Source organism: Hoplias malabaricus, chromosome 5, assembly GCF_029633855.1.
Source record: "Hoplias malabaricus isolate fHopMal1 chromosome 5, fHopMal1.hap1, whole genome shotgun sequence".
Classification (NCBI taxonomy): Eukaryota; Metazoa; Chordata; class Actinopteri; order Characiformes; family Erythrinidae; genus Hoplias; species Hoplias malabaricus.
Window position 1 is genome coordinate 30,985,041 of NC_089804.1, and position 21,932 is coordinate 31,006,972.

Consider the following 21,932-nt stretch of genomic DNA (forward strand, 5'->3'; position numbering starts at 1 on the left):
TTTCCTAAGTACATGCAATAATGCAAATTTTAGGAAAATTTGCTAAAAATAATTTGTTACAATGTTTTGTACTCACTTAGTCTTATACTTTATGTTTGTATATATTTACTTTATTTTTAACACTTCACCAAATGACAGACTGAAATATTAACTGTTTATGAATGCAAAGAAGACGATTTCTTTTCACTGTTGCTACATCTTAAAAAAACTAGCAAAGAGAAACTAGGCAAGCCAAGGTTAGCTAGACCCCAATTAGCAATATAGCCACTGTCAAGGTTTTTTCTGGAATTTCAAAAACAGGAAAGCCCAAAATACATACCCTTGTCATTGGAAGGTCTGGAGAAGCTTTGGGGCATCATATCCGTGTCTTTGTTTACAATAATAACAAATAATAATAAACTATAAAAATAGTTTATCTTGTCAGTTGCTGACAGTGTATGTATGATCATGGAAAGCCTGTTAACAAGTTAAACAAGAAGCTGAGCAGATGTAATTTACTCGTCAGAAAGTCAGTAACGGTGAGATGTCAGTGTATTTTTGTTGTAATAGGGAGAGACAAGATGACTTTTTGTTTGTTAAATATATAGTAGAAAACAAAAGGCTGTATCACAGAAATATTCTCCAAACATAAAGGAGAGTCTATGATAAATATTACCTCAACAACGTTCAACACCTTTCTGTTTGAGGCTTCAGTAAAACACTGAGCTGTTCACCACCGTGGATGGTGGACCTACAGTGCTGAAGTGGCGTGAGTGTGTCTCAATTCAGCTCTGAACTCTCCGACCCCTTGAACACTTGGTCCCAAAAAGAGTACTTGTCCAGGGAAAAGAAGACATCTGGTCACCGCTGAATGGTTCCAAATTCAGTTCACGAACTGGAATGTGAAATATGGCTGAACTAACAGACGGTGTAGTGGTGCCACCTTAAGTACTCTCTGTGGAATACAGCTGAACTAACAGTCCCGACACGTGCATGCATTCAACATTAGGTGTCAGTCAGTCAGTAAGCGCAAATGCCAAAAATCACATGACAGGCTAATGGCATGATCATTTATGGTACAATACATTTTTATACAAACCCAAATTTAAGAAAATTGGGACATTTTGGAAATTGCAATAAAATAAAAATCTGATTTGTAAATTCACTTGAAAAAAGACAAAAGCAATAGATATACATTTGTAAGGTTACCACTGAACAACTTGATTGTTTTGTAAATTTAAACACATTTCCAGTTTAATGACTGCAGCACACTACTAGAATGTTGTAATAGGGGCAACTTTATCGTTGTTACATGTCCCTTCCTTTTAATTATACTGTTCAAAGCTAGAAGTGCTGAGTAGCACTTTTAGCTTTCATAAATCAAGTGTGCAAAAATTGAAGTTATGTAGTAACATAATTTTGAGAGTAGGACCACGCCCGAACTCCTCCTCTCAGCCCTATATATACACTCTGCAAATTCATGTCATTTCCACGTCGGACAAACTTGCTTCATTTAGTTCAGGAGACGGATCTTGACTGAAATGCTTCACTACGTCAGCTCGCTCCTCTATGCTGGGTCATTCCTGCTGATCCCCATATTCGTCGTGTTCAGCCATTATCAAGCCCACCAAGCCTCCTGTTTTAAACTTGCTCCCACCTCCACCCCATCTTTTTCTCATATTCATTTATCCAACTCGGGGGTCTGCCTTTGTACGCATTCATAAGCCACCCTGAACTCTCACCCAAAGACTTCACCTCCCAGCCTCTACGGGTGTGGCCTGTACTGGCAAATTACTTCTTTAGAATCTGCCTAAGAGTCAGCAGAATTTTATTATATGACATTAAGCAGCTTCCTCTGAGGCAACAGTCAAAAAATCTAATGTGCATGAAATTACTTCTTAAGAATCTGCCTCAGCGGCAACACACCATTTATACATTCTGCAGCTCCCACAAAGGCAACAAGTTCATTCAAGAGAAATTCCACTACACGGGAAGAAGGACCCTTACACACTTAGGACAAAATGCAAAACAAATCAATGTAGCGCCTAGTTGTGATTTGTAAAACATCTGCTTATATTGGGGCGCAATATATTTCACTTATAATTGCCACATTCAATAATTAGGACTGGTTCAATATTAACCATCCACAATTCTTTTGAAACTATTGCAAAGGAAATGACCAGAGAAATGTCCATTTCTTCTGAACTTTAGAGAATTTGACAAACTTGCTGAGATTTCCAGCTTTTCCAGACTTTCAGTTTGCATTTAAAACCTTTGAGACATTAAAGAATCCATGGGAAACATCCACTGGTGGCTGGTAAATAAATATTCTAGGTGGGGCTTCAGTGTTTTTTTTTTTTTTAGAATAAAAACACTCAAATATGTATTAGCAAACAAATATGTATTAGCAGAAACACTAAGTGTGCTCATATGTGTGTCTGCATAAATTGTGACATGTTGTTTAATCTGTAGTTTCTTTAACGAATTTCTCTGTTCAGACAAATTTTAGATAAGAGAGAGATCTTCTTGAAAGTGGGGGCTGCTATAATCCTGTGCCCTAATTAATTACCAATAACTATCAATCTTTAACTGACACAAAAGGACCAATCACAAGTCTGCTATTTTGGCATAATGTGTAGAAGGAGGCAATACACTTCAGACCTATACCAGTACAAAAATATACACAGAGCCAATTAGAATGCAACTGACACAATCCTGACAGTGAGGCCAGGTTAGTGCACTGAAAGTATCAGACTCTCCATTAACTTGTGGGTGGAGTTTCTGTGGCATAGAATCTGTTCATGGCAGAGAGATGACATCTGGATTTTATAAGACTCTAAACTTGAAAGGCATGAACTGAGATGATGTTGCTCCCTGCTCCATAGGTGGGGAGTATTGAATTATTTTTGCTGTTTCATATTACTTAAAGTGGAATTGTCACAAACAGTGAATAAAAACTTGCAGACATGTTAAACCTCAGCAATGTACAAACAACTGTTTTTCCCCCATTCCATTCCATGCCATTCCAACATACCATTCCACATTAAAAGACATGGAGCTTGAAAGCATAAAACATAAACAAACCAGATCAAATGTCAAATACTGTCCTAGAACCAATGGAAGTGTAAAGTTTCATGGCTTTCTGGCCAATATAAGGCCCTCAAAAAATAAGCATCACCAGAATATATCCACTTTGTGTTTTGGAATGGTGTCTGAAGTAAATCAGCTGCATGCCATTACATCCTCATTTCAACTGTATAATTTGTCACATTTCTAATGGTAATTCCTTCCATATATCAAGGGAATCAGATTAGCTGTTTTAGGAGGCTGTCAAATAAGGTTTTTTTTTTATTTTTAAATGTGAAAAATGTCCTGTTGGGCAGAATTACTCAATCCAAAATTCATTGTGTTTTTTAAACACAAAACAAACTAAAACACATCCTTCATTTCAGGGGCTCAAAAGTAATTGGACAAATTAAATAATTGTAAATAAATTGTTTATTTCTAATACTTGGTTGAAAACCCTTTGTTGGCAATGACTGCCTGAAGTCTTGAACTCATGGACATCACCAGATGCTGAGTTTCCTCCTTTTCTGCCAGGCTGCAGCGGTTTTCAGTTGCTGTTAGTTTGTGGGCCTTTTTGTCTGAAGTTTAGTCTTTAACAAGTGAAATTGGGTTGAGATCAATTGGGTTGAGATCAGGTGACTGACTTGGCCATGCAAGAATATTCCACTTATTTGCTTTAATAAACTCCTGGGTTGCTTTGGCTGTATGTTTTGGGTCATTGTCCCAAATACATTGTCCCATTTGTATTATGAAAAACCGACCAATCAGTTTGGCTGCATTTGGCTGGATTTGAGCACACAGTATGTCTCTGAATACCTCAGCATTAATTCGGCTGCTTCTGTCCTGTCACATAATCAATAAACACTAGTGACCCAGTGCCACTGGCATGAATGCCCAAACCATCACACTGCCTCCGCCGTGGTATGCTTTGAATCATGAGCTGTACCACATTCGCACCATACTTTTTTCTTTCCATCATTCTGGTAGAGGTTGATCTTGGAATTATCTGTCCAAAGAATGTTCTTCCAGAACTCTGCTGGCTATTTTTAGATGTTTTTTTTAGCAAAGTCCAATCTAGCCTTTTTATTCTTGATGCTTATGAGTGGCTTGCACCACTCATTTGGATTTGGATATTGATACACCTACCTCCTGGAGAGGTTCACTTGGGTTTCTTTTCACCATGGAAATTATTCTGAGATCATCCACAACTTTAGTCTTCTATGGGTGTCCAGTTCTTTTTGCATTGATGAATTCACTAGTGCTTTTTTCTTTCTCAGGAGCTACCAAACTGTAGACACTTTGCCCTTCCTAATATTGTAGCAAATTCTTGGATAGGTTTTTTCTGTTTTCGCAGCTTAAGCATGGCTTGTTTCACCTGCATGGAGAGCTCCGTTGACCACATGTTTTCTTCACAGCAAAATCTTCCAAATGCAGGCACCACACCTCACATCAACTCCAGGCCTTTTATCTGCTCATTTGAGAATGACATCATAAAAGAATTGCCCACACCTTTTGTCAATTGTCCAATTACATCTGGTCACTTTAAAAACAGGCACAGGTTAAGGAGCTGAAACTCTTAAACTCTTCATCCAATTTTAATGTGGATACCCTCAAATGAAAGCTGAAAGTCTGGATTTTATTATGTCCATATGCATTATATAATAATAACTTGAATATGTTCACGTAAACAGGTAAAAAAATAAAATTTGTCAGTGTCCAAATATATATGGACCTAATTGTATCATTATAGCATCATCATCATCAAATTGTGCGCATGCATGATAGTCAAATTGCAAGACTTGTCACTTGGAGTACAGTGTGGTTGGCGCTGGCCCTGCACATCACCATCATTTTTGTCTTGAGAAATGGAAAAGAAAAACGGACACAGACGAGGACAAATCAGACGAGGACCGTGTCTGATGGGGAGAGAAAGAGAGTGAGAGAGCAAGCCGTGGCATAGCCAGAAAATGATATAGGTGAGACTTAAGAATGGGTGGGCAGTTATTTGTCCTAGAATAAACATAACCCCAAACCTTAGGGGTACAGAGAAATTCATTTTGGGGGTATTGTCTGAACATTTGTGATATATGTAATGTAGAGAAATTAATTTCTTTTTGGCTACAGTTAATTATTTAAAATAAATATATAAAACTTGCAACACTTGCCTTTATCTTGGTATAATATAGCAATATATTTGAGGTAAACACTTATGCGTTCAGTGTCATGTCTACTTCAACTTAAAAATATTTCAAGACAAAGTCCGCCTTTAAGTGATAGCTCACCCCACAAGTCAAAATATAAACATGGATAGTCTGTTTGCTGAAATCAGCCAGATTAAATCCACTTTACGTGAAATGGCTACTGAAGTATCAACAATAAAAGAAACCATGACCAAATAAAAAAAAACTCGCTCAATGCAATGCAAGAGAGGTTGGAAGTAGCGACGGTCCAACATAGAGCATGTTACTGCACGGCTGACGAGCGACGGTGAACGAAATGACAAATGTATAAAAACATTTTGGAGCCATGTTGAGAACCTCGAGAACAGGAGTCGGCGGAATAACGTGCGATTAATTGTGTTGAAAGAGCGCCTTGAAACAGGCGGCATGATTAAGGATGTCTGAAGGACTGGGCATTAGTTTGGACTCAAAGTTTGAGATGGAGAGGGGAAATTGTGCTCTCACAACGCAATCAGCTGAGGATCAATAACCCAGGCAAGTGATGATTAGATGTATGTGTTCATCGGTGAGTGAAAAAGTGCTGAGTGTGTTCAGACAAAAAAGAGAGTGTAAGCGGACTGTGTTGCCTGACAACAGCTAGCAAACTTGGAAGCCGACATAATGCCTCACAGACCGAAATTTTGTTTTGTGGGACATTTGGGGATAGTGTACCCACTGGTGGTTTTGTTACAATTTCTGTTTGTTTTTGTTTGTCAGTTTGTGTGTTTTTGTTTTATTCTTTACATTTAAAATGTTTGCATTAATTATGTTGATTTGGAAAAATGGAACAGCATGTTTTATCAGGCCACTTATAAGCCACACATTATTTTTGATACCATGCACGTTTGTGCCGGTAGCCTATGTGGAAATGGTTAATTCTGTTAAAATTGTGTCGTGGAATATCAATGGCTATGGAAACCCGTCAAAAGGAGAAAAGTTTTGTTATATCTTGAAATAGGTTGATGTTGCATATATACAGGAAACACATATGAAAGATGTTGACGCTCTTAAATTCAAGCGAGACTGCGTGGGGCATGTATTTTATTCATCATTTACGATTAAATAAAATGGGGTGATGATTAACAAAAATTAACAAAAAGCTGAGTTTTGTAATGCTTTAAGAATCCAAAGACCACCTTGGAATGCATTGAAGCGCTTATTAAAGGACTTAAAATGATGCTGTGTAACATGAACCTACCAAGGAAGGCTCAGGTTTTATTAATGAATTAATAAGATCCTGTGTGACTAGGAGGGGAAAATTATATGGTAACACTTTAAATTACAGTCAGCTAATTAAAGAGAAAGTGCCTGTTAATAAGCCATAAGATAAAGTATGTACTTAGTAAGTAAAGGACATGATACTAAAAATATGTGGTTATTACTTGGTATCTTACAATTAATTTAATCATTTCCTCATTAGTCAGCTATGTAGATATTGTGCCTCGGTACATGATGATGATGATGATGAAACCTTTATTGTCACTGTACATTTTACTTATACAATGAAATTGGGTTACAGCCTCCCCCCCCCTCCCTTCCCCTGGTGCAATTAAGAGAAAAAGGAGTTAAAACAAGAAAAAATATTGGCTAAATAGTGTAAAAATAGTGTAAAATATCTCAGAAGTATATGCCGATGATTATTGTGGTAAATCACATGTGCTGAACCTAATGCCTAATGCGTACAAAGCACCATGAAACTCTGCTCCTGCCTGTAATGAAAGCAGTTGACCATGTCCTTCTCTGAATGTGCACTATAAATAACTTTAAAGCATCTATAATTACATTCAGAACTACAGTGAATTCAAAGTAGCTAGATTCCTTATTTATATAAAAAAAAAGGACAGTAATAGTCACTTGCATAAACTGTCATACTTTTAATTCAATTTTGTAATCTATAAATATGCTGAGAAATATAAATGTATTCTGAACATAGTCTTATTTGTGAAATGTTTGTAAGAAACATGTTTTTACTATCATACACTTTACTTACTCTGTACTTACACCATGTCTTATTTGTAAAATGTTTGGAAGATACCCAGTAATAACCACATATTTCTAATATCATACCCTTTACTTACTCAGTACTTATTTTATTTTACGGCTTACTAAACAGGTACTTACTCTGTACTTCCCCAGTAATTAGCAGGTGGTAATTTTAAGTGTTACCAATTATATTAGCAGGAGACCAAGTAATTTGTTACCTTGATAAAAGTCAAGGGTCCTTGCTTGAGTCCTTGCTCACATGCACAGAAGAAAATTCCAGTTTGCTTTCAGTTATGTAAATTGTACACCTTTCAGTTAAAATGTAAACATATTTTAGGAAAAAAATACAGTGCATTGGGAAAAGCTAAGGGGCCACAAATTGGTGGGAATTGCATTATATGTAGGATTGTCAAAATAGCCATTTTTTGTGGTTGATATATTGTCCCAGATATAATTATTGTCAATTTCAGAACATCTTATAATGTTATAATGACAATATATAATGGCATAATATTGGAATTACACTCTTTTAAAGAGCATTAAGAATATTTGAAATGCAAATATGTTTCAATATCCTAAATAAATCTCACACACACACACCTTATTATTATTATTATTATTAATAAACAAATTTTATTATTAAACAGAGTGTTCAGGGATTCTAAAGAATATAACCGACAGAGCGGCTAAATATTGATGGCATTCATTGTTGTGAAAAAAAAAACAAGCCAGTAAATGCAATGGGCGATATTGAATTCTGCACATATATTGCAATATACAGACATAACATCAATAATAAGTCAATAATGTAATTATTTTTCCTAATTATATGCCTGCTGTAAAAAGTTGTATGTGATATCAAACACATAATTGTATTATGATTTCTCTTCACAGATCGAGAGAATCAGTCAATGCTGATCACGTAAGTCTAAATTCCTATTTATATTCTCACTTTTTATTCTCCTTAGTGGATACAACAGTATGTTGCTTAGAGAACATGCAGAACTTTGGATTTTATACTGAATATTCTACCTTTACAAAAATAGTGATTTGACTTGCAGTAAGGCTGCACAAAGTTTTATAAACAGATGAGTTTATTAAAGAAAATAAACAGATGAGAAAAAATAATTTATATATAGATATAAGATATATCAGACAATTTTGTTCTTCAGAAATATGCATCTTGAAACAAAATAAAAAGCACACATTTACTATGTTATAAGAACAGCTGGTTTGGCTGTTTTTTTCTTTTCTTTCTCTCCCCATTTCACTTTAATGCCTTCTAAATATTTATCTGTAGAGGTCTAATCAAGTATTCAGTGTTGGATGTCAAAATACTCAAAACTCTAAATACCAAAATACAAAACAAACTAAAAACTTATTGTAGCAGTTTCAATTACAGCCCATTATTTATGAAGGAAGTATGAAGTAAAGTGCTTTGTGCATCGCTCAAACACGTATCCTGGAATTCATACTGCTCATCGCTCACTGCCAGGACAAGTCTAGAGGACTGCTGCTTTATTGAACATATTGTTGTATGTACTGCAGATTTTTTTATTTTATTTGCATGGGTCAAATTTGAAGTCAGCCCCAATGGATCCTAGAAAACTCCTCCATGTATATTCAAAGACTTTGAACAGACCTGTTTATTTTCAAAGACTTTGTGACTGTGAACTGTTCACCTAACAGGATGAAGATAAACACAAATATACATTCACTACCTAGGTAGTTGTGGGCCCATATTTTTGCAGTACTTACTTTACTTGAGAGCTTCTTTTTTATATTATTTTTTATTAATCTCCTTTCTTTTGAATAGCCACAAAACTGAGAAAAGAGATCAGAATAAGCATGCACTTAGTAATAAATTCAACCCATTTGTATGAAAAGTGTTATTGACTACCCTGCACACTGCTTCATGTTTCTTCTGAATCTAGGTAATGTTAGTGTGTTGCTTAGTTGTACTTATTTTGACTCGGAGTAACTCATTATAACTAGTTCTGGACCTAATGGATCTAATCTGTATCAACTTACCACTGAGCCAGATTCACGCAACATATGTTTACAGATCATTTTACAAGATATGCTCAAGCTTTTCCCTCCATAAACTAAAAAAACTTTAATTGGCAAGAACATTGTGTGAGAAATATTTCATTCACTGTTGGCTTGCCCAACCAAATTCATTCCATTCACGGAAAGGACTTTGAAAGCAGATTAATCCAAGAGATGTTGACTATGTTGGATGTAAAGAAATCCAGAAAATCCCCATGTCACCTTGATGGATATGCTAATATTTTTAAGCATGCAGCAAAAATCAAAATGGAGCCAGCACATTACTCATCTTGTGCATGCCTATAATTGCACTCCAATGAGAACACCGGTTTCTCTCATTCTCTCATCTTTTGTTGGGGCATGAAGCTAGATTACCCATTGATGTTTGTTTTGGTGTCTGCTCCAGCGTGAATAACTTCAAATGAGTATGACGTATCAACTCCAAATTTTACCTGATGAAAGTAGACCCCTGGAGACCCAAGTTTAAAAAGGAAAAAGTAATGGGACGCACAAACTCTTCAGTTTATAGTCACTAGATTTTTAAATTTTTAAAAAAAAAAATAAGACTACATTTTTTCATGGTTTTCATAAGCTTTTGACCACTTCATATATATATATATCAGGACCTCTAAATGGTTTCTTTTACAAATTTGAAAGGTTTTCTATAAAAATAAATCATGATAATGCCTCTAGTTTATTCACTGCCTGAGAAATGGGAATATCGGCTTTACATATCGGCCATCAGCCACTACTGCTCTCTAAAAATCGGCATCGGCTATCAAAAAACCCATATCAGTCAATCACTACTTAAAATGCTCTTTAGTTAGACAGTTCACTAGGTTTTGGGACAGCATGGTGTCATTATGTGGATTTAGAGAAAATACAAACACTATTAATACCTAACTTGTCTTGGGTTACAGAGCACATTCCATTATTTTATCCATTAACTCAGTTAAACCTACATATAAACAAAAATAACAAATGTAAGTAAATATATAAAAGTCAGTCACTATGGTTTTATAGTGCAACAAACCTTGAAGATGTGTCAGTTTGTTCTTCCAGTAAAGCAAGGAAGTCTGAAAAATAAATATATTAAGGCAAAACACATTAAATTTTGTAAAAGAACTGTCTCAGCACTATTTTGACGCTGTATAAATTCCCAACAATTTAAATCAGAAAACCCATTTTAACTCCACTTTTCTGGTGTACATTTAGAGACTATAGCTCATCTGTTGATGTGTGATGGTCTGTGATTACCAGAATCTGATCACACAGCTGCAGCTTTCCAGATGTTCTTGATTGGTGGAACACTCTCAACCCAACAGTGACCCATTTATGCAAAACCTAAATAACACCACTGTGACAGATACACCATAGCACCATAAACACTACTGTGAACATAACCACGAAAACCATTCTGATCACTTTTACGAAACACCTTCTTGAACATCAACATCACCACCACTGTCAACACCATCATCAACAACACTGTCAACACCACCTCCAACACTGTCTTGTAAGTGTCACTGCTGTACTGAGAATGGAGAACCCATGGTGGGTTCCACTGTTGGAAGGGGTAGAGTGATGAATTGTGCAGCAACAGATGAGCTACAGTGAGTAACTGGAACTCTACAAAATACCCACAAAGTAGCTACAAGCTACATATACCTGTTGAACTGACAGCACCACCTGTAGTGCATAGAGATTAAAGGTCTTACGGTAGCTCTCAACATTACCTGCAGAAAGGTACACATTTAATGCTCACTTCAAAGTTATTTAAAATTATTGTAGCACAAAATAGGATAATTGTGAATTCTATGACTACTGAGAATGGGGTTATCACTGACCAGAGTCAAAGCTATAAAACCCAGCTATTTTTTTTTACTTTGATGACAGGCTAAAGAACACCTGAAAGATGTTTTATTATAAAATATTTTTTTATATTTTATTTGATAATACTGAATTTCATATAAGTGAAACTGTTCATTAGCAGTATGGCAATGTTACTGAACTTGGTTTCTTTTGTTTAAAGAGGAAAACATTACTTATGTACAACTTGCAGCAGTTAACTAATACATCTTTACTGCTTTTAATTATTTTTACCGAAGTAAGTATATACAGAGATATTGTCATTTCATATTAGCAATAAAGCTCGTTTTGGAAAGCTTCGATAGCTAACATTGCATTTAAACATCTGGAAAGCACTAAAAAGGTGTCTCACCATCTTTATTTCATGAGACTTGGTCGTTCTTAAGCAGTTTATAGGGCTATTATAAACAGTTAAATTAACAAAAATCCTACTGTTACTCACCTGAAGTGTCAGAGAACCAAAAAGGCTGCAGCTGCGCTGGTAGAGTGACCGTTAAGTCACTTGAGTGTTGCTCTGATCCTGCAGTGACTCCAGGCCAGGTGCGGCTGCAAATCAGAGAAACGTAAGAGATTAGAGTCACAAATAGAACCCTGACTGGATCTAGATTGTATCTGCTAACCGTAGCTGACTGTTATGCGGATCTGCCTGAGGAAAAATGGATCCGGATCGGAGTCGCCTGCTATGTGGGGTGTCTCACGGTCTGCAATTTGTACAAATACAGTTCAATTCATAAATACATATGTGTTTGGATTTCATATATAAATCATAATTTTATGCGAAAATAAATACATTTGTGTACATTTACATTGCATATATTTGTAAAGTCGAAGTCTCGAATTTAAAATGTATTTGTAAATTGTTGAATCTGCATTTGTGGATCAAGTCACTCGAGTGTTTTCCATGACGTGTATTTGTTCATTTCCTCTTGTGGGTTTTAGGATTTTGAGACTTTCTTTCGTGTTTCACCCAATTCAAATACAAATGCAGCCTAATTCACCCCAGCTAGCAAGATAGATCTGGGCTGATTCTGGCTCAGGCTCGGCACTGTCGGCTGGCTGCCAGCACCCTGTATCTGGCCCAATTCTGGCTGCACACTGGCTGTGATTTGGCGTGAATGCGGTTCCCTGCCTCTGGCGCAATTCCAGCTGCACGTTGGCACTGCTGGCTGACGAGGCAATTGCTATTGCAGTTAGCACACTACACTGCTCAGAGCATTTTAAGAAGTAATTCATATTAATCATATGTGGCCCACATCTAAAAATTAAAGACTAGTAAAGACTGGAAAACTATGTAAAATGTTAAATAAACAGAATAAATATTTTAACTTGTTAAATACCATACAGTTATAGGTAAGCTTTGTTAATATTGTAGTATTTTAGAAAATGTATTTGTTAATATGGAGCAGTGTTGTGCTGAAGGGAGGAGATTGTTATTTAAGTTTTTGAAAACGACTGGACTGGGACAGCTTTAAAATGAATGAGCTCTGAATGAGAAACCTGAAGGCGGCAGAAGTGAACCACTGTAAAAACACAGATGAAGAAGACGATGAAGATTCGCGCTCTTTTCTGTGACCACAGCACACGAGCAACTCTCACCGGCCTCATGGAACAGCTTCATCCCGTAAGTATTTCAGTTTAACCTTATATTTTTGGATACATAAGTATTTTGGTATCGCCAATGTAGTTAACATTGCTAATGTTATGCATGTTGCTATATGTTACATAGCATAATTACCCCAACCTCTGGCCACTTTAATTACATATTATACATACATATTATATTAGAAGTCTTAGCTAACTGTAAATAAATAGAAGTACTTTACTCACTCACTTTTTTTTTCATAGTTTAGCTAGGCTAACCTATTTAACTTTAGCTAGCTCCTTTTTTCCCCGACATACAAAACATTTAAGTGATATGATAATCGCTCTTACATGAGTATTTTTAAATTTTAGTAATTATGTGGTTTGATGTCATATTTTACAAGAAGATGTGAGCATTATTGTGGGATTTTATGTCACACAGAACCGCTTCAATAAGTATAAGGTATAAAATAAGAAATAAAACTGCTTAAACACATTAATAAGACATAAGGTACTAGCTAAGTAGGTTAAAATACATTCTGCACATCAGTTTTTGGTGTAATGTTTTAAATATAATTCCACATACAATAATTCTTTGTTAGGGAGTAGCACTGATTTTGGGCTAGTGATTATTGGGTTGAAGGAGGTTATATTGAAAATGATAGATGCCTATTTATTGAGAGAAAAAAAATCAACAAAAGCAAGTTTGTTAATTTTTGGAACTTCAAAATTAAATAAAATTTTCAAAACTAACAACATAAACTAATTCATATCCTTTATATAATTATGTAAACTTGGACTGCAGCAAGAAAACTAGTGGGGCAGGGAGAAATGCAGATAGGAGGTTAATTTAAGTTATTAAGATCTTTTTTATGCATCATTTGTAGCATAATCGTTTGTATAACTGTTTGTACTATAAGCTGATAATCGTGCCACATTTGAAGTTCTGTAGTTAATGAATTTGCCGTTTAGTTTTTCGTTAAAGATTTTAAAGAAAATATATTGAAGTGAACAAAACATGTACATAATCTCTATCTGTTTAATTGTAGAGATGGAATTCATCAAGGAGTACAACTGAGGTGACTACACTTGTGCGTTCTTTCACTACACTGCACATCCTGAAGGTCCTTGTTGCCAGGCTGCCAGAGATTAGGATACAGCTGATATTTCCATCATTGTTGAGGGCAGTGAGGTATTGATAAAATGTGACAACATAGCAGAGACTTGCAAACTGTTGATGGAACTAATGTATTCCATGAACCTGAGCTTAAGTGTGAAATGTGTACTTCCACACGTCTGAGGAAACTAAAACTTTTGATCTATGTCTAGACATGACTCCTCATTGTGCCTCTTAGCCTTGTCTATGGTTACATCCTGACAATTTGGTGGCAGTGGTGGGATGTGTCCAGATAGGAGGCACAGTAAGAAGGCACCAAAGAAGCCATGGGCTGAGCAGGTAGTGGAGTCCAGGTTGTTTCAAGAGGAAATGGAAGCACCGATGGAGTGGTTGAACAATGGCTACAGGAAGAGGAAAAGACAAGTGATCTCAGACAAATACTTCACCAGTTTCTAGTGAAATAGCAAGTGACGGACGCTCACCTGGAGCAAGAAGCTACTCGACAAGAGCAAGGAGGAAGTCCTTACAACATCAGTTTCGTTTGTTGCAGGGGGAGGTGAACCAACGCACATTTTTAGAAGATATTTGAGCAAGAGTGAGTGAAGAGCCAAGCGTGATTGAAGAGGCTGAGCAATCATTTAGAACTTTCTTAAGTTCTCATCCAGAAACCCACAGTCACCCTCTCAAAGAGCCAAAATTGCAGCAGTTAGCAGAGAAAGATGACATAGAACATTATTTGACTACATTTGAGCAGGTAGCCCCAGGATGAATGGGCTGTACGGTTGGTTCCTTTGTTGACGGGGAAGGCACTTGTGTGTCCATGGATGTGGACGAGTCGAGTGAGTATGCATTGGTAAATGAGGCCATATTGATGAAATATTCAGTCAATGCAGAGACTTATCGTCAGAGGTTTTGTTCCCTATATGTGCCAGCAGAAGAGACTCCAAATGAGTTGTATGTTAGTTTGAGGGGCCTGTATCAAAAGTGGGTAAAACCGACAACAAAATCTGTCAAACAAATTGGGGAAACATTTATCTTGGAGCAATTTCTGAGTTCAGTATGGATCAGAGATCATATTAAATGGTCAAAAATTGATGCCCTGATAGACACAGGATGCATTCAAACTCTAGTAAAAGCTAGCCTAGTCCCTGAAATTTCTTCCAATAATATAGATCTGGTTATAACTAAATGTGTTCATGGGGAGGAACGTCAGTGGGCAAGGGGCAACATACCTCATGAAAGAGTAGGTCTTGTACCAGATATAACATGTTCTGTAATTATCTGTCATGATTTTCCTGTTTTGTTTGAAGTGTTGTCCTCTGTGAGTACCTGTAATGTGGTGCTAATGCAGGCACAATCCAAGTTACAACAAATAGAAGACAACTCATTAGAAATGCTACCTTTCTATATTTCAAGTTACCAAAGTTCATTGTCCATTTCTTAAGGAGCCAATTGAATTTGTAGGTTCTGAGCAGTGGAAAACACCTGATGACATGCAACGGTTACAAGAAGATGCTGAAATCTCTTGGTTACTCCAGACATCCTGGCTCAGTTTGCATATAAAGGGAGCAATTTCTGCATGCAAAACGACATTTTGTACTGAAAAAATGGGAGACGTTTGCAAATGGTGCTTCCCCAATGTGTGTGCATTAAAGTGATGACCATTGGTCATTCAATACCCTGGCCCGGTCATCTTGAAAGACACAAAGCACACACTCGGATAAGTAAACATTTTTATTGGCCAGGAATGTCAAAAGACATCGCTGAATTCTGTAAAACCTGTCCAGAATGCCAAAGCACTTAGATCGAAGGTCCTCCTAAAGTCCCTTTGATACATTGCCTGTTATTGACGTTCCCTTTGTGCGTTTGAGTATGGATATTGTGGGCCCCCTGGAAAGGAGTAGTGGAGGTAACAAATATATGTTGATCATTTGTGACTATGCAACTTCTTACACGGAGGTCTTTGCCTTGAAAAACATCAAGGCCCAATCATTAGCTTTCTGTCTTGTGCAGTTTTTTCTAGAATAAGATTCCCAAAAGAAATCCTAACTGATCAAGGCTCTAATTTTATATCTGCACTTTTAAAACAAGTCTATAATCTACTTTGCATCAAAGGACTGAGAACAACCCCCTACCATCCTGAAACATATGTAAAGCGGTTTGAAACTGGATCAGATTGGGACCAGTGGCTCCCCTATCTTTTATTTGCATATAGAAGTTCCCCATGCATCAACAGGTTTTTCACCATTCCAACTGGTGTATGCTCACGAAGTGCAGGGACCTCTGTCACTGATGAGGGGAAACATGGGAAACACATTCAAATCCAGACAAGGTTCGTATGATTGACTATGTACTGAGCATGAGAAAGAACCTGGAACAAATGACGAAGCTGGATGCTAGCCATTTGCAAGAGGCTCAGCGTAAGGAAGTTTGGTATGATTTATAAAAAAAAAAATAAAAAAAAAACTCAGCAACAATTGTTTGTTCCTGGACAGCAGGTGCTGGTAATGCTCCCTATTGAAGAAGAAAAACTCCTGGGTAAGTGGCAAGGGCCATTAAAGTCAATAAACAGTTAGGACCTATCACCTATGAAATTGCCACACCCGGACAGGCACGCTCTCATAGGGCTCTGAATATCAATCTTCTGAAAGAATGGTTTCCAAAGAAAGAACATGAAGCTCTTCATGTGTTTATTAAAACAGTTGATGATGAAGATGTGGATCTGTGGATGAACAATATTTACCAGTTCCAAAAAAATCTTCTGTTATTGACCTTAGTCATTTAACATCTGAATGTCAAGAACAAATTCAAAGTCTCTGCAACCCTGATGTTTTTAGGAGTCATCCAGTTTATACAGCCTTGGTACAACATGAAATAGTGCTGAAAGAGAATGCTCAACCCAAATATATGAGTTTTCCTGATGGAAATCCACACAGGATTCCTGAATGGTTAGTATCAGCATTTATGGAGGAAGTGGAATTGATGGAGGCCATTGGCTTTGTGGAACCACCAAAAAGTGAATGGTGTAACCCTGTAGTGCTTGTGCCAAAGAAAGAAGTCAGTCTGTGGTTTTGCAATAACTATCGCAATCTTAACTCTGTTTCCAAGTTTGATTCATATCCAATGCCTCATATTGAAGAGTTGCTGGAAAAATAGGGAAAAGCTAAGTTTATAAGTACTCTTGGTCTGTGTAAGGGGTACTGGCAGGTTCCCCTTGCAGCTAAATCTTGGGAATTAACTGCCTTTCGTACTTCCAGTTTAATGCAATTCCAGGTTTTGCCATTCGGGTTACATGGGGCCCCTCCCACTTTTCAAAGACTGATGGACACTACAAGGGTTAGGTAGCTTTGCGGCTGCTTACCTTGATGACATAATGTTATTTAGTGATTCCTGGGATGCACATCTTCAACATCTGCAAGCAGTAAAGATGCTGGCTTAACCATAAACCCTACAAAGCTTGTAAAGCATAAAATGGAGTATTTAGGTTATGTGCTGGGAAATGGTTTCATTAAACCACAGATACAGAAGATTTAAGCCATTCAATCTTGTGCTCTTCCCCGCACCAAAAAGGATTTCTTTTTTGGGCCTTGCTGGATGGTATATGCTCTTTATTCCCAATTTTGCCACCCAGACAGCATTGTTGACTGACATGACATGACAGTTTTGTGGGTTTTTTTTTTTTTCTTTTTTTCCTCTCTCTTGCTCTCATGGGAGGCGGTCGCATTTTCTCCCTCTCCGTTTCTTATCTTTCCTGCTTCACTTCTCTGCTCTTGTCTACCCTCGGAGCCTCTCTTAACACTGCTCTTCGAATTAAAATAAAAAATTGAATTGATCAACTGGTCTCTTAACCCTATTGACACCATCTTCTCAAGGAGAAGCTTGGGCACGGGGGAGCCCACCTGCCCTGATGGAACGATGCTGGCTGGATATGCCATGGATGGATGGGAGGGCTGGCGCGTGGTATGTCTGGCGCCTCTTTCCACTGAGGACAATTGAAGATGTATACCTATTTAAATTTATGATCGTGGGCTTTCTGCTGAGTGGATTAGGTTTATCGGAAAATTTAAAGGGTTGAGTCAGTTGTAAACAGTCCAAGGAAACTGACCAACATGATTGATGGGATGGGCAGATCCATTGGCACACAGACTGGGACTGTAAGTAGAAACTTGGATTCCATCAAGGAGCAACTAACGGCTTTGAACTCCAAGATTGAACATTTGGAAGACCAGTACAAAAATGGAACTTTGAATCAGAGGGACTATTAGCTCAAAATTTAGCTTCAGGTCTCTGATTCTAACCAGTTGAATATTATCTGTTTTGGCTGCCCCAGCTATCAGTGGCCTTGAGCTGCTGATAGTCAACTCCTCCGGAGGATTGGTCGCTATGGAGATCTGCTGCACCTCCCTGTCTGAACTGCGGGCTCAATGACACGTGACTGCTACTATATTCTTGGACTTTTTCACAGACTGAACCTTGCCCCCCACTTTCCCCCCTTGAACGCTCCTCCTACTGCTTTTGTCCACGTCACTGAAACTATCTGTGTGTATTGCTTGTGTGCTACAGGTGTTGTTTTTTTCAAGATCACACACTGTGCTTCTTTTTTTACCACCACTTCCCTGTTGTAATCCAGCTGTTTTTTTCTAACTGTAAGATGGCATGGGCACCTGCTGCCGTCGCGTCTGTTGTGCACACCTAACCCATGTTTGGGTGATTGGACAGACGGAATGTAATTTCACTGCAATGTTGTACTTGACCGGGCCTTTGGATTCTCTCAGATATTTCTTGCTGGGAAGAATCTTTGTGGAAACTGACCACAGAGCCCTTAAATGGATGGACAGAACAAAGGACACAAATGCCAGTTTAACACGTTGGTATTGATCTATGCAGCCTTTTCAATTTGTTATCAAACACCAACCAGGCAGAAACAATGTGGTTGCTGATTTTATGTCTAGGCTACTTTGCCAGCGCTTAAAGGTGGGAGAAAATGTGATGGCCCACTGAAGACCCAACATGTAAGATGAATGAGGGATACAGTGTGGGGATTGAAGTATGAAGTTAAATTGTTCAGCACAAGTCCATTGTACATTGTTAATTGCATTAGGTGCATTGCAGTAATAGCTCTAGCTCCGATTTTAAGACTGCCCTAGAACAGATACATTGGTTATATTTACTGAATTTAATAATGTTTCTCATTAAAATCCTTTAAAGTGATTATCTAATAAAAGGTTAAAATCTTTGTTCAAATCCTATATTTCATGTAATGGTCAATAATTTAACATCTTTTAAACTGATCCTTTCTATACTACTTGTGCACACTAGTAAAGAAGAGCCAGACCATAGGTAGGACTGTTTTAATATTTTTATTTAATTCACCATAATTTTTCCGCTGACTTCTTTGCCTATTTCCCAGGAGCCATGTCTGCAGCATGGGTCAGTAGCTGGTGGTTTTGAGGAAGTGCGGGTTTACTGAGCATGTCTTTATTGAGATGCCTGGAATTCTGGGTAATCTGGGCTGTACTACTTGGATCCTTTCTAAGGGTAAACCATGTTTGTACAAAGAGCTAAATGGGTATTTTACAACATTTCTCCATTTATATTTAATATTGAAATATTGTGGTGGGTAATGTAAAGTGTGAGACTGAATGTGAAGTAGTGTTGTCCAGCTAAGTGGAGTTCTTCACATTCACTGTTCCTGGGGAATGTACCCTAAATATTAAATAGTTCAGTAGTGTTAAAAGAGGACCGATTGTGCTGTCAAGGATGAGTTTTAATTCTGTTCTCTCAATCTTGTAGGCTGTAAGCTTTCTTATTTGGCCTGATGGCCTTAGTGTAGTATAAAGATGACATATTTTTAAAGAAAAGTCTGAATGTAAAAGGCAGTTCTTAGACTTTACATTGTTTCAAGGTTGTATGCAAAGCACAGTTACTGATCTCTTTGCATTGAACGTATGTACACTGTCAGAAATGTTCTCAATGTGGTGGTACCATTTGGTGTCTCTGTGGTGGTACAATATTTGTACATTTAATTAGGGAACATATAATTGTAGATTTTAAAATGGTTTTGATTTCATACACCCCGTTTCATCTCCAGGACTTTTATGTTTTTGTTATATGACGCATTTATATAATGAAAGATTACAAATATGTATCTCTCCTTCTGGAGAAGAGAATGCAATGTACCTTTAAGGAACAAAACTGGACTTTTAAACACTGTTGTACCTTTAGTGACCAATATTGTACCTTTTTTCTGAGAGTAAATTGTCATTTAATAAAGCAGTAATATCTCCATGAACCCGATTCTATCCTTTTTTTGTGGGAAATAAATATGTACAGAAATAAACTAATACAACCAGTAATGAGCCAGACCTGGGCAGAGTCTGGCACTTATGGCGTGCTTCTGGCTCAAACTCGGTCGTGGTCCGGTTATCGCGATTTAGTTACGGCTTGCCGGACTAGGGCTATGGAGGTATATTTGGTGCCAAACCCCTGAGCACCTGTGACAGTGAGATTTGTAGTTGTAATACACACGTGTGTATTAGCAAATTTGAAGTCACTGAGAAAATCACTTCAGGAGTTGCAAACCTGTAGATTTTTTTCCTCCCCCCAGTACAGCTTAACAGTTACACCTTCATAAACTCTTCACTGCAGGTGCACCAATCCAGTTCTACACACACAAGTACAAAAATATCATACATATCATTGGCTTTCTGCTTCCCTGCCGTTCAGACGCTTTGCTGCTTAGATCTGCTATGTTTTATTTTTTCGAAACCTACTTGTTTTTCTGTGATAGAGTATCTGAGCTTTTAAATATACACAAGTCAGCGGCACTACGAAGCCAAAACTGGATATTTTCTGCTTTTGATACTTTTAAAGTAGTGTGATTGCTCTAGGAACCAGGACTGTTCCAACAACTTGTGAAATGCCTCATCATTTTGTTCAACACATGTGCTGTCAGAATTGTTACGGACCTCTACAGAGAATGTCAGCTTTGTCTTTTGCTCCTAGTGAGAACTCTGGCAGCTGCATTCTGAATCAGCTGAAGCTGTTTAATTGTCTTTTTTGGAAGTCCAGCTAAGAGACCATTACAGTAGTCAATCCTGCTAGAAATAAAGGCAAGGATAAGTTTCTCCAGGTCTGGTTTAGTAAGAAAATCTCACATCTCACTGATGTTCTTAAGATGGTAAAATGCTGATCTAGTAACCGCTTTAATATGACTACTAAAATTGAGATCTGAGTCCATTAATACACTAAGGTTGCGAGCCAGTTCTTTAGATTTGAGGGCTCTCGAGTCCAGATACGTAGCCAATCTTTGTCTCTCATTGCTGTTCCCAAATTGTATAATCTCTGTTTTATCTTTATTCAGCTGCAAAAAGTTGTGTCCCATCCAGTTAGTGATGTGTTCAAGGCACTTCCTTAATGAGTCAACTGGACCAGAGTCATTTGGGGACAGGGCCATCTGCATAGCTGTGATAGGACAGCCCATAGTCTTGTAGAATCTGGCCAAGAGGAAGCATATATAAATTAAATAAAAGTGGACCAAGAATAGAGCCATGGGGGACACCACAGGTCACTGCCATGTTCTCTGAAATACTATTTTCTATTTCTACAAAGTAGTTCCTGCCTTCCAGGACTGGACTCTGGTCCAGTTGACAAGTCTGGAGGACTGCTATGGAAGCAAATCTGTCTCATCAGTAAAATTTCTTCATCTTCAGGACATCAATAGTCTGTTATATTGTGTTTTCAGTGAGATCTTTGAGACACTTTGAAGATAAAGAGAAAATATCCGTGGAAGGAAGCTAAACGTGTATTTTTTCAATGGTATGGAAGTTGTGTTTGTATTTTGCCATCTAGCGGCGACAGAATGCAACTAGTGCACCATTTAAGGTGAAACATTCATTCATTCATTCATAATCTGTAACTGCTTATCCAATTCAGGGTTGCGGTGGGTCCAGAGCCTACCTGGAATCATTGGGCGCAAGGTGGGAATACACCCTGGAGGGGGCACAAGTCCTTCACAGGGCAATACAGACACACACTCATACCTACAGGCACTTTTGAGTCGCCAATCC

The 21,932-nt window shown here is 37.6% G+C and overlaps 1 protein-coding gene across 1 annotated transcript in view; it reads left to right on the top strand.

Annotated features, from left to right (window-relative positions):
• LOC136697847 (myosin-7-like) overlaps positions 1 to 21,932 on the top strand; it is a 182,147-nt gene that overhangs the window by 1,212 nt on the left and 159,003 nt on the right. Inside the window, exon 5 of the mRNA XM_066673137.1 lies at positions 8,142 to 8,169. Within this exon, the coding sequence (XP_066529234.1) occupies positions 8,142 to 8,169 (28 nt within the window). The remainder of the gene's footprint in view (positions 1 to 8,141; positions 8,170 to 21,932) is intronic.